This window comes from Vulpes lagopus, chromosome 23 (genome assembly GCF_018345385.1).
Source record: "Vulpes lagopus strain Blue_001 chromosome 23, ASM1834538v1, whole genome shotgun sequence".
NCBI classification, from domain to species: domain Eukaryota; kingdom Metazoa; phylum Chordata; class Mammalia; order Carnivora; family Canidae; genus Vulpes; species Vulpes lagopus.
In genome coordinates this window covers 49,277,471-49,289,826 of record NC_054846.1, presented here as the reverse complement: position 1 = coordinate 49,289,826, position 12,356 = coordinate 49,277,471, and the positions used below count along the sequence as shown (strand labels likewise).

Sequence of the window (12,356 nt, the reverse complement as noted above, 5' to 3'; positions counted from 1 at the left end):
TGAAGATTTCTGTTGAGCAAGTCTTTTGGTGCTATTTTTCCAACAGCATTTTCTCACTTCATGTCTGTCACATTTTGGTAATTTTCTCAGTATTTCAAACTTTTTCATTATTACTATATATATATATATATATATATATATATATATATATATATATATATATATAAGATTTTATTTATTTATTTGTTTGTTTGAGAGAGAGAGAGAGAGAGAGAGAGAGAGAGGCAGAGACACAGGCAGAGGGAGAAGCAGGCTATATGCAGGGAGCCCAACGTGGGACTCGATCCTGGGACTCTGGGATCACACCCTGGGCTGAAGGCGGTGTAAAACCGCTGAGCCACCCAGGCTGCCCTATATTTCTGATAGTGATCTGTGATCAGTGATCTTTGGTGTTACTATTGTAATTGTTTTGGATACCACTAAAACAGCAGACTTAATAAATGTGTTTGTTCTGACTCCTGCCCTGTTTCTCTCCCTCTCCTTAGGCCTCCCTATTTCCTGAAACATAACAATGTTGAAATTAGGCAGTAAACCCCACAATGGTCTCTGAGCATTCAAAGTGGAAGGAAGAGTTACAGGTGTCTCACTTTACATCAAAAGCTAGGAATGTGGGGATCCCTGGGCAGCGGTTTGGCGCCTGCCTCCGGCCCAGGGCGTGATCCTGGGGACCTGGGATCCAGTCCCATGTCAGGCTCCCTGCATGGAGCCTGCTTCTCCCTCTGCCTGTGTCTCTGCTTCTCTCCCTCTCTGTCTCTCATGAATAAATAAATAAATAAAATCTTTAAAAAATAATAAAAATAAAATAAAAAGCTAGGAATGATCAAGCGTAGTGAGGAAGGCATGTTGAAAGCAGAGATGGACCAAGAGCTAGGCCCCTTGAGTCAGTTAGCCAAGTTGTGACTGGAAAGGAAAAGTTCTTGAAGGAAGTTTAAAAGTGCTACTCCAGTGAACACATGAATGTCAAGAAAGCAGAATGGTCTTATTGCTGACGTGAAGAAAGTTGGAGTGGTCTGAAAAGATCAAACCAGCCATAATAACGCTCACTTATGCCAAAACCTAATCCAGAGCAAGACCCTAACCCTCTTCAATTCTTTGAAGGCTGAAAGAGGTGAGGAAGCTGCAGAAGAAAGGTTTAAACCTAACAAAGGTGGATTTATGGGGTTTGAGGAAAGAAGCCATCTCCATAACAGAAAAGTATGAGTTGAAGCAGTAAGTGCTAAAGCAATAAGAAGCTGCAGCAACATCCAAGTAAGGACCCTCCATCAGCAAAAAGATTATGACTAGTTGGAAAAATCAGATGATGGTTAGCAGTTTTTAGCAATAAAATATTTTAATTAAGCTATATGTACTTTTTTTAGGCATAATACTACTGCACACTTATTAATAAACTACAGTATAGTGTAAACAGCTTAGTGCACCATGAAACCAAAAAGTTTATTTAACTAGCTCTGTGGCACTATTTGCCTTATTGCCATGGTCTGGAACTGAATCTGTAATACCTCCAAAGTACACTGGAACACAGATTAGATTGTAAATTACCTGATCTGTTTAATAATTTGTTACCTAGTCATTAAATTTGTCAGTTTCTAACAGCTAGACCCAAAAGCCTTTTCAATTTATTTATTTATTTATTTATTTATTTATTTATTTATTTATTTATTTATTTATTTATTTATGATAGTCATACAGAGAGAGAGACAGAGACAGAGACACACAGGCAGAGGGAGAAGCAGGCTCCATGCACCGGGAGCCCGATGTGGGATTCGATCCCGGGTCTCCAGGATCGCGCCCTGGGCCAAAGGCAGGCGCCAAACCGCTGCGCCACCCAGAGATCCCCCAAAAGCCTTTTCTAAAGAAGTTACTAAATTACTGTATCTATTACTCTTGCACTTATAGAAGTTTTATGAAGCTAAAATCAAACACAAGATTGGTTAAAATTGGGCAGCCCAGGTGGCTCAGGGGTTTAGCACTGCCTTCGGCCCAGGGTATGATCCTGGAGACCCGGGATCGAGTCCCGCGTCAGGCTCTCAGCATGAAACCTGCTTCTCCCTCTGCCTGTGTCTCTGCCCCCCCCCCCTCTCGTCTGTCATGAATGAATGAATGAATGAATGAATGAATGAATGAATAAAATCTTTAAAAAGATTGGTTAAAATTTAGACACTATTTTTTTTAAGACACTGTATTTTTTAATTTTCCCATAGGTTTTTTTTTCCCCCCCAAAAAATTCTTTTATTTATTTATTCATGAGATAGAGTGGCAGGCAGAGACATAGGCAGAGGGAGAAGCAGGCTCCTTTTTTGGAGCCCGATGTGGGACTCCATCCCAGACCCCAGGATCACTTCCTGAGGCAAAGGCAGACAGACACTCAACAGCTGAGCCACCCAGGCATCCTTTCCCATAGGTTATTAAAATTAGAGAGGTGCCTTGGTGGCTCAGTCAGTTTAAGTGTCCGTTGATTTCAGCTTGGGTCATCATCTCAGGATGGTGAGCTCAAGCCCTGCATGGGGCTTCTTGCTCAGTGCACAGTCTGCTTGGGATTTTCCCTCTCCTTCTGCACCCCACTCCTAACCCATGCTTTGCTCTCTCTCTCTTGCTCCCTCTCAAATGAATAAAACTTTAAAAATTCTATTAGGGACAAACCTCAGTGGTGTAATAGCAGTAACTGCAATTATTGCATCTAGTGCAGGTAGAGATGGAAATTTCATTTCATGGTTGAAGATATGTTTATAATTCTGCTTTAGACTGAATTAAAATGGGATGTTAGCATCTGAGAGGGAGAAATTATTGGAGTTAAATGAAATGATTTTTGTTGTTTATAAGTTTAAGGCATTATATTCTAGATTGCTTTTCAGGACCATTTATCCTACCTAATAGGTAGATGTAGGTGTTCTGTTTTTAAGAGCGTGATTTATTTTTCTAGGAACTTTTTGAAGAGTAAAATTCACGAAGTTACTTTATATTAAGCAAATAAGTATATGATAGGAATGAGTAAATGTGCATTGAAATACTTGATAATTGACAATGAACAAAAGACTTGCACTTAAAAATGAATATAGATTTATAGTATCCAAAATCTTTCAGCAAAAGTTAATTGAAATGTTTCATGTCCTGAATACCTATTCAGGAAAATGTAATATAAACCCCCAACATATTTTTAATTTATTTCTTTTTTAAAAAGCACATTTTCAAACTTTACGATATGTCCCTTTTATTCAGATATGTAACATTGATCTCTTGGAGGTAAATTTGGATCTTTTCACCCTCAACACTTAGAACCATGTGAAACATGAAACTGGGACACCTTGGTGCAGCTTAGACACAATTTTAGACACAGTTCAACAAGTCCTTGCTGAGCTTTATAATAGATTATGAAGCATTCTTTACCAGGAGCATGGATGAGTCTGTTAACTACATGAAATAATGCTCTATACCTTATCCCCATCTTCTGTGCTCATATTTGCTTTCAGAAGCAAGGCATTCCTTGATAGTAGTAAAGGGCTCAAGAGATGAGATCATTAAACAGAAATTCCTTTCATGACACTTGGCAATCGAAATACTCCCAACAGTGGGTGCCTGGATGGCTCAGGCAGTTAGGTGTCTGTCTTTGGCTCAGGTCATGATTCTAGGGTCCTGGGATCAGGCTCTGTGTTGGGCTCCTTGCTTGTTGGGGAGCCTGCTTCTTCCTCTTCCACACTTTTGCACTCTCTCCTCTTCCTCTTTCTCTCTCAAATAAATAAAATCTTTTTTTTTTTTTTAATGAGAAAAACCACATTTTAATTGATTCTGAATCAAAGGATGGATGAAACTAAAGCCAGATAGATTATTTAGTCCTATTCTGGGAGAATTCTTAAGACACTGATCTATATAACTCTTAACACACCTTATCTTTTTCTCTTTTCTCCCTCTAATGTCAATTAGCCATCCATTCCAAGGGTTAACAAGAAAAAAATGAGGTAGTGGCACCTGGCTGGATCAATCAGAGCATTCTACTCTTGATCTTTGGGTCTTAAGTTTAAGAACACCCCACATTGGGTGTAGAGCTCACAAAACAAATATAAACAAACAACTGAGGCAGGCTGTAAGATGTTAAGGGACTTATCCAAGGTAACACATCTAATAAGCAGATCAGGCCTGGAACCAAGTCTTCTAAATTTGCTGCCTTCTGAATTACACTGTGGTTCTTATTCTCCAGTTGTAAAGTATGATTCCTAAAATTAGGAAACTCCTTATGGAGCAGGTGTACTAAATAAGGATGTTAATTAACAAGTATGGGATTTTTGCCTTTCTTTTTGTACTCCTCTATTTGTGTTAGCTAAGTCTGACTTCCAGGCAAAACTGAAAGACATGAAAAATGAAACCATTTTGTGAAAAGAAAAAAAAAAAAACAGGTACTGAGGAGCACTTGGGTAGCTCAGTGACTGAGGGTATGCCTTTGGCTCAGGTCGTGATCCCGGGGTCTTGAGATGAAGTCCTGCATCAGGGTCCCCAGATGGAGCATGCTTCTCCCTCTGCCTCTCTCTCTGTGTCTCTCTCTGAATAAGTAAATCTTTAAAAAATGGATGAGATAGAGGATTGTTTATATTTAATATTGACTATTTCTGATGACTTAACACTTTATTATACTTTTTAATTGTGGCAAAATATACTTAAGATTTACTATAGTAATCATTTTAAAGTATGCAACTTGGTGGCATTAAATATATTCACAGTGTTTTGCAGCAGTCACCATTATCCAGTTGCAGAACTTTTCCATTATCCCAAACATAAACCTCATATTCATTAAGTAGTCACATTTCCTTCTCACCAGCCCCTGATAATCAGTAATCTGTTTTCTGTCTCTATGGATTGGATATTTCATACAAATGGAATTATATAATATGTGCCATTTTGTGTATTTGGTATCTTTCATTTAGCATAATGTTTTCAAGTTTCATCCACGTGGTAACATGTATTAATACTTCATTCTTTTTTTTTTTTCTTTAAGATTTTATTTATTCATGAGAGAGAGAGAGAGAGAGGCAGGGACACAGGCAGAGGGAGAAACAGGCTCCATGCAGGGAGCCGGACCTGGGACTCGATCCCAGGTCTCCAGGAAGGTGGTGCTAAACCACTGAGCCACCCGGGCTGCCCTTCATTCCTTTTTATAGCTGAATAATATTCTATTATATGGATATGCCACTTTTTGTTTCTCTATTCATCTATTGATGGACATTTAGATTGTTTCTGCTTTGTGGCTATTATGAATAAAGCTGCTGTGAACATTGATTTACAAATTGTTGTGTAGACGTATATTTTCATTTCTCTTGGATATATACCTAAGAGTGGCAATATTAGGTCATATATGGTAACTTCTATGTTTAACTTTTTGAAGAACCACAAATTGTTTTCAGCAGTTATACCATTTAATATTTCTACCAGCAATGTAAAATAAATAAAACCATTATTGGCATTTTGTTATGTATCTCTTTAGTCTTTTGCTTCCAGAACAGGAATTTCTTTTTGTCCTCTTTCATCTTCGTTTATTTCTTCCCTTTTACTAAACACTCTGATTTGTTATCCATCTCCTCCTCACCACATATTATGCATATGTGTGCGTAGACCACATTCTGTTTTTTTTTCCCATAGACCACGTTCTTATATAACTTTATATCCTATGTATCCGTGCAGGCTGATAGGTAAGTAATTATGGAATATATGTCAGCTTTTAGAACTTTCACACCAGTAGCAGATCATCGCCAATTAATATTTCCTCTGCGTTCACTGCCTCAACTGGGACTCTGCTAGAGATACTTGGAATTGAGAATTGACTAAAAAGATGGTATATAAATGTCAGTAGGGAGACTAGAACATGCCTAGTTGGGTTTGAAAAGTAACTATATGGGCAGCCGGGGTGGCTCAGTGGTTTAGCACCACCTTCAGCCCACAGCGTGATCCTGGAGACCTGGGATCAAGTCTCACGTCGGGCTCCCTGCCAGGAGCCTGCTTCTGCCTCTGCCTATGTCTCTGCTTCTCTCTTTGTATCTCATGAATAAATAAATGAAACCTTTAAAAAAGGAAAAAAAAAATACGTTACAGATGCAGTTAAAGTCACCCAAGACCTCTTTTTGATTCCTTTTGTTTCCCCACAAAGGTATTTACTGCCCCAAATTTGGTATTTCTGATTCCTGTGAACCTAAAACACTAGAGCAAGGCCACCAGTTTATTATATGAGATATATCCTCCAAATTAGACTTTACCAGTATAGACCAGAATTGCCTACAGATGCAAGCCTCCTCTTATATCAAAAACTTTCTAGCCCCTGGAAAAATGTTGGGAATTTGCCAAAGAACTATTTGTGTCATCTCTTACTGCATATCTTAAGTCAGAGCCTAAGAGCTTAAGCCTTTCAGTTGATAACTAGGTATCTGGAAAGGAAGGAATGCTATGACACATGATTTGTTTTTAAAAATCTAGCTGTGGTGAGGGATCCCTGGGTGGCTCAGCGGTTTGGTGCCTGCCTTTGGCCCAGGGCGTGATCCTGGAGTCCCAGGATCCAGTCCTGTGTTCGGCTTCCGGCATGGAGCCTGCTTCTCCCTCTGCCTGTGTCTCTGCCCGCCCCCCTCCCCCATGAATAAATTAAAAAAATTAAAAACAAAACAAAACTCTGTTCAGGTGACTTTTCTAAAGTCCTTTAAAAATCCTCAAAAGAGAGGCACCTGGGTAGCTCAATCGGTTGAGCATCTGCCTTCAGCCCGGGTCATTTGAGCCCCAAATTGGGCTCCTTGCTGGGCAGGAAGCCTGCTTCTCTCTCCTTGCTGCTTCCCCTCCTTGTGCTCTCTCTCTGTCCAATAAATACACAAAAATCTTTTTTAAAAAGCCTTAAAAGGGCAGACCAGGGTGCTCTGCGGTTTAGCGCCTACCTTCAGCTCAGGGAGTGATCCTGGAGTCCCGGGATCAAGTCTCACGTCGGGCTCCCTGCGTGGAGCCTCCTTCTCCCTCTGCCTGTGTCTCTGCCTCTGTGTGTGTGTGTGTGTGTGTGTGTGTGTGTGTGTGTGTGTGTGTGTGTCTCTTATGAATAAATAAAATATTTAAAAAAAGAAAGCCTTAGAATTATAGTGAATTATGTTATTGCTATAGGTGGTGGCACATTAAATTAATGCCTAAATTGGATTTATTTTTTTCTAAATTGGATTTAAGTTTTGATTACTAGTACCTATTATTGATTGATCATATGTGTCTTATTTTAGCAATTCTATGTAACAAGGAGTTTTGCCTCTTGTGATATTGTGTTATTTTGCTTTTTCATTTATAGTGATAGATTCCTGTGGCCTTTCAAATGGTTGAATAATGATGGAAATGGATCCAAAATTATAAGTGACCACTCTACTGAAGCAGTAGAAGATTATTTCTTCATATCACCTTCCAGTTCAGTTGTCTTTAGGAAGAAGCAGAACAAGTGAAAGAGAGAAAACTGAAGAGAAGAAAACCTCACTGAGGAACTGTTTTACTTCCTCCTTGACTGACTGCTCCTTAACTTCTTTCTTTCTACTTGTTTTAATTTTGCTGTGAATTTATAAATAGTGAAGACCAAAGAAATAGAAGATACATTTGGGAGCTTTATGTTACCAAGAAATTTGCCTTGAAAGCTGCTATTCTTTGGAGGAAAACATATTTTCTGTCAGATTAAAAACAAACAAGATTTCTTTATGTCCTTAGATTTTGAAGAATAAAACAAATATAAATATCTGCACACATTTTAGCAGCTCTGTAGGAATAATGAGATTTGTAAATTAAGGGCTTTGTTATGTGGATGTTTTGCCACAGGAATTGATTGCTCAGAAGATCTTTTTAGCTCTTTGATGTTATATTTTTGACCTGTTGCTTGGATGCCATTATTTGCCCACACATGAGTTCACTTGTTTTTCCAGCTATGACCTTGCCATGAACAGTGTTTGCACTCGATGTGCAAATGTCCATGTATTATCTGTTTAAGCAACAAAATAGTGCCATCACTCAAGGAAGTTGAATGAGGTGAACATAGACATAGCTCTTCCCCTTCCCCCCATTTTTTAAATGTAACAAATACTTTTTATGTTCCCCTTCCCCTTCCCCTTTCCCCTTCCCCTTTTTGGAGACGTGTCAGGAACCTGGATAGTTTAAGATGAGCAATTGAGGGGACTTGAGAGAGTAATACATACAGAGCCTGGCTTCCTTGTGCTTTATCACAAGGCGTGCTGCTGGCCAGCCTATTTAAGCACCCTTTTAACAAGAGAACCTCGTGGGAAAACCAGCTGGCAGACTCAAGGAGTTCGGGAAACAGGACCACAGAGGTTACACTCTGGGGTAAATATTCTCCTATGTCTAATTTTGGAAGAAGACTGTTATGTATTGTGGAAACTGTATCGTGTATACTGTTTTCTAGTATATTTAATTTTGGAGAACTTGAGTGAGGTGATGTGGAGACACCAGTGGATCTCTTAGAAAAACTGATAGTGACCGTAAAAAAAAAAAAAAAACTGATACTAGTTAGTATTTGAGGAAATTAATGGGAACTAAATGGAACAATTCTTGAGAATCTGTATCTTCCTTCTTTAGGAAGATATTTTCTGCTTTTGCCACAAGTTACCAGAGTACCTGAAGCAGATTAATCTCTTTTCATAAGTATCAGTAGTTTATTTTTTTTTTTTTTAGTATCAGTAGTTTAAAGTAGTTGTTTATTCTTAATGTTCTTCTGTTAAAACTCAAGAATTCATTAGCTTTCATATAACCTTCCAGATCTGTGTCAAAGTTTTCTGATTATGCGTTTTTCATAGTCATTATTCATGGACTGTTGGTTTTGTTTAGAACCTCTTTGAGATATAGAGCCTGATAAGTAATCTTAGAGAGGCTCAGAGGGCAGGTCTTTCTGTAAAGAGGAGATCTTAGAGTAATCACAGATTCTACATTGATACCAGATACTTACAAATGTAAATGATTTGAGTTTTCTTATTTTCAGATCCTGGCCATGAGGTTGGATGCCTCACCTTGCTGAAAAGAGACACTGGACCTAAATGGCGCAGCATGACTTTGTTCCTGCTTGGCTAAATTTCTCAACACCACAGTCAGCTAAGGTATTATTCTTCATTCCTATAGTAACCTTCCAAATACCAGTTCTTTTTATCCCCAACTTATTAATGGCTTCTATTTTTCAGTCTAGGTGTTCTTGTATATTCAGTTTTGCCTGTTTAAAATATATTTTCATAGACTTACTAATTTATTTTAACAGGATATAAATAATTAGGCAGTCTAAGTCATTGTGGGCCCTGCCACTGCCCACTGCCAAATGTCTTTCCCTCTTCTTTTTTTCATTGTTTGCTAAGCTTTTCTCATTATGTGGCACATTTAAGATTTCCTGGATTAACTGCACTACACTTTGGAACTAAAACATATCTGCTAATTTATTATTTAGGTAAAGAGGGGTAGAGGTAAAAGGGAAATAGTTTTTTTTTTTTTTTGAGAAATAGACCGTTAGGGTGAATGCAATTTGTCTATAGTAGTAGATAAGGAGGAAAGGAAGAGACTTTCACTACTACATGGATCTCATATAAAATCCTAGAAATTCTGATTTAGGGGCAATAATCTAATGATTACAGATGTATGTTGTATTAGGAATAGACAAGTGACAACAACCAGTTCATATAGAGTGAAGCATCCTTAGTCACAGTACACAAAAGAACAACCTCAACTATTGATAAAGAAGACCTTTGGAAAGTTAATAAACTTAAGAATGCTCCCCATTGGGATCCCTGGGTGGCTCAGCGGTTTGGCACTTGCCTTTGGCCCAGGGCGTGATCCTAGAGACCCGGAATCGAGTCCCACAACAGGCTCCCTGCATGGAGCCTGCTTCTCCCTCTGGCTGTGTCTCTGCCTCTCTCTCCCTCTCTCTGTGTTTCTCACGAATAAATAAGTAAAATCTTAAAAAAAAAAAATGCTCCCCGTTTTGGCAACTAATAGAGGAGGGACAAAATTGATGTGTAATTTTAAAAGGGGGGGTGCCTATCTTCCTTTTTTTTTTTTTTTCTTAAAGAACTTACTTATTTTAGAGAGCATAATCAGAGGGAAGGGTGTGTGTGTGACGGGGGAGAACATGTCCTGACACAGGGCTTGATCCCAGAACCCTGAAATGATGACCTGAGCCAAAATCAAGAGTTGGACACTTAACTGGCTAAGTCACCCAGGCGCCCCTGTTTGTTTGTTTGTTTTCTTTTTTCAGAGAGATTGCCTACTCTTGAAAATGGAGTGGAGGGGACAGAGGGAGAGGGAAAGAGAATCTCAAGCACAGGGCTTGATAATCACAACCCTGAGAGCACCACCCGAGCTGAAATCAAGAGTCAGACACCCAACTGACTGACCTGGCCAGGCCCCTTTCCCTGTTTTTAAATGTGAATTTTGGGGCAGATGTTCCTGATCTATCTAGACCCACAGTCTTTTGCTCTAAACTTAATTTTGAATTGCCCTTTTGAAATTCCCAAGATCTCATAATTGATATAATCTGACCCAAAGGTTGGGGATGGTAAAAAAAAAAAAAAAAAAAAAAAAAGGTTGGGGATGGTGAGCTTGGGGGATTAGGTGTGGGATCCAGGAAAGCATTTAAAAGTAGAGAGGGGGGGATCCCTGGGTGGCGCAGCGGTTTGGCGCCTGCCTTTGGCCCAGGGCGCGATCTTGGAGACCCGGGATCGAATCCCACATCAGGCTCCCGGTGCATGGAGCCTGCTTCTCCCTCCGCCTGTGTCTCTGCCTCTCTCTCTCTCTCTGTGACTATCATAAATAAATAAAAAATTAAAAAAAATAAATAATAAAGTAGAGAGGGGGAATCCCTAGGTGGTGCAGCAGTTTAGCGCCTGCCTTTGGCCTGGAGCATGATCCTGGAGACCCGGGATCGAATCCCACGTCGGGCTCCCGGTGCATGGAGCCTGCTTCTCCCTCTGCCTGTGTCTCTGCCTCTCTCTCTCTGTGTGTGTGACTATCATAAATAAATAAAAATTAAAAAAAAAAAAAAGTAGGTAGAGCGGGACGCCTGAGTGGCCCAGCGATTTAGCATCTGCCTTCGGCGCAGGGCGTAATCCTGGGATTGAGTTCCATATTGGGCTCCCTGTGTAGAGCCTGTTTCTTTCTCCCTCTGCCTGTGTCTCTGCCTCTCTCTCTCTCTCTGTCTCACATGAATAAATAAAATAAAATCTTTAAAAAATAAAAGTAGGGGCAGCCTGGGTGGCTCAGTGGTTTGGCACCACCTTCAGCCCAGGGCCTGATCCTGGGGGCCTGGGATCGAGTCCCGCGTCAGGTTTCCTGCGTGGAGCCTGTGTCTCCCATGAATAAATCTTTAAAATAATAATAATAATAATAATAATAATAATAATAATAATATAGAAGTATGTAGAGGGCACCTGGGTGACTCACTTGGTTAAGTGTCTGCCCTCTGCTCAGGTCATGATCCTAGAGTCCTGAGATCAAACCCCACGTCGGGTTCCCTGCTTAGCAGGGAGCCTGCTTCTTCAACTCTCCTCCCTGCTTATTCTCTGTCACTATCTCTGTCTCTCTCAAATAAATAAATATTTTTGAAGAATGAAAGTATGTAGATCTTATTATCTGCGAAGAATAATTTAGCACAGTGAAGTAAGTAAAAAGAATTGGGAAATGAGATTTCACTGTTTACAGTAAAGCTGCAGTAAACAAAGTTATGCAGTGTTGGGATAAGGATAGACATAAAGTAATGGAAGAGAATAGAGAATTCAAAAATAGTCCTATACATACAGTCCGTTGATTTTTGACTAAAGTGCCAAGGTAATTTAATGCAAAGTGATTTAGCATTTAGTGATTTAGATTTAGTATTTTTAGGAAATGGTTCTAGAACTGTGTATATCTGTCTATCTATCTATCTATGGGGAGGGGAGTGAGAACCTTGACCTCAATCTTCTATCATACACACAAAAATTAACCTGAAGTGGATTATAACTGAAGTTAAAGAGCTAAAAACTATAAAACCAAGGAAATAGATGTAAAGATAACTTTGCCCCAACCTGTAGTTTTCCTCTATGCCTTTGTTAAATATGTCCATATTTTTCAGTTTTTTAGACTTTGACCTCTCATTTGAAACTATAGAATGTTCTAGAATAAATTATTTGGAATAGGGAGGGACATGAGAATTCATCTATAACCGTGTTTCTCAATCTGCCACTTTTACATTGTATAACCTTAAAGACTTACTTTCCCTGACCTCTTTCCTCATGTGTAAATGAGTAAAATGAGGATGCCAAATTATAGTACTGTTATGAATATAAAATTAATGTTTAGAAGTAAGTGCTATGAAACTATAAAAACCATGTCGTTGTTAAAGTTGT

The 12,356-nt window shown here is 39.2% G+C and overlaps 1 protein-coding gene across 2 annotated transcripts in view; it reads left to right on the top strand.

The window, feature by feature from the left end:
* GPBP1L1 (GC-rich promoter binding protein 1 like 1) overlaps positions 1 to 12,356 on the top strand; it is a 66,316-nt gene that overhangs the window by 20,986 nt on the left and 32,974 nt on the right. For both annotated transcript variants that reach the window (XM_041738078.1, XM_041738077.1), the window contains exons 2-3: positions 7,292 to 8,322; positions 8,975 to 9,089. In XM_041738078.1, coding sequence (XP_041594012.1) covers positions 9,030 to 9,089 — 60 coding nt within the window. In that variant the 5' untranslated portion in view covers positions 7,292 to 8,322; positions 8,975 to 9,029. The remainder of the gene's footprint in view (positions 1 to 7,291; positions 8,323 to 8,974; positions 9,090 to 12,356) is intronic.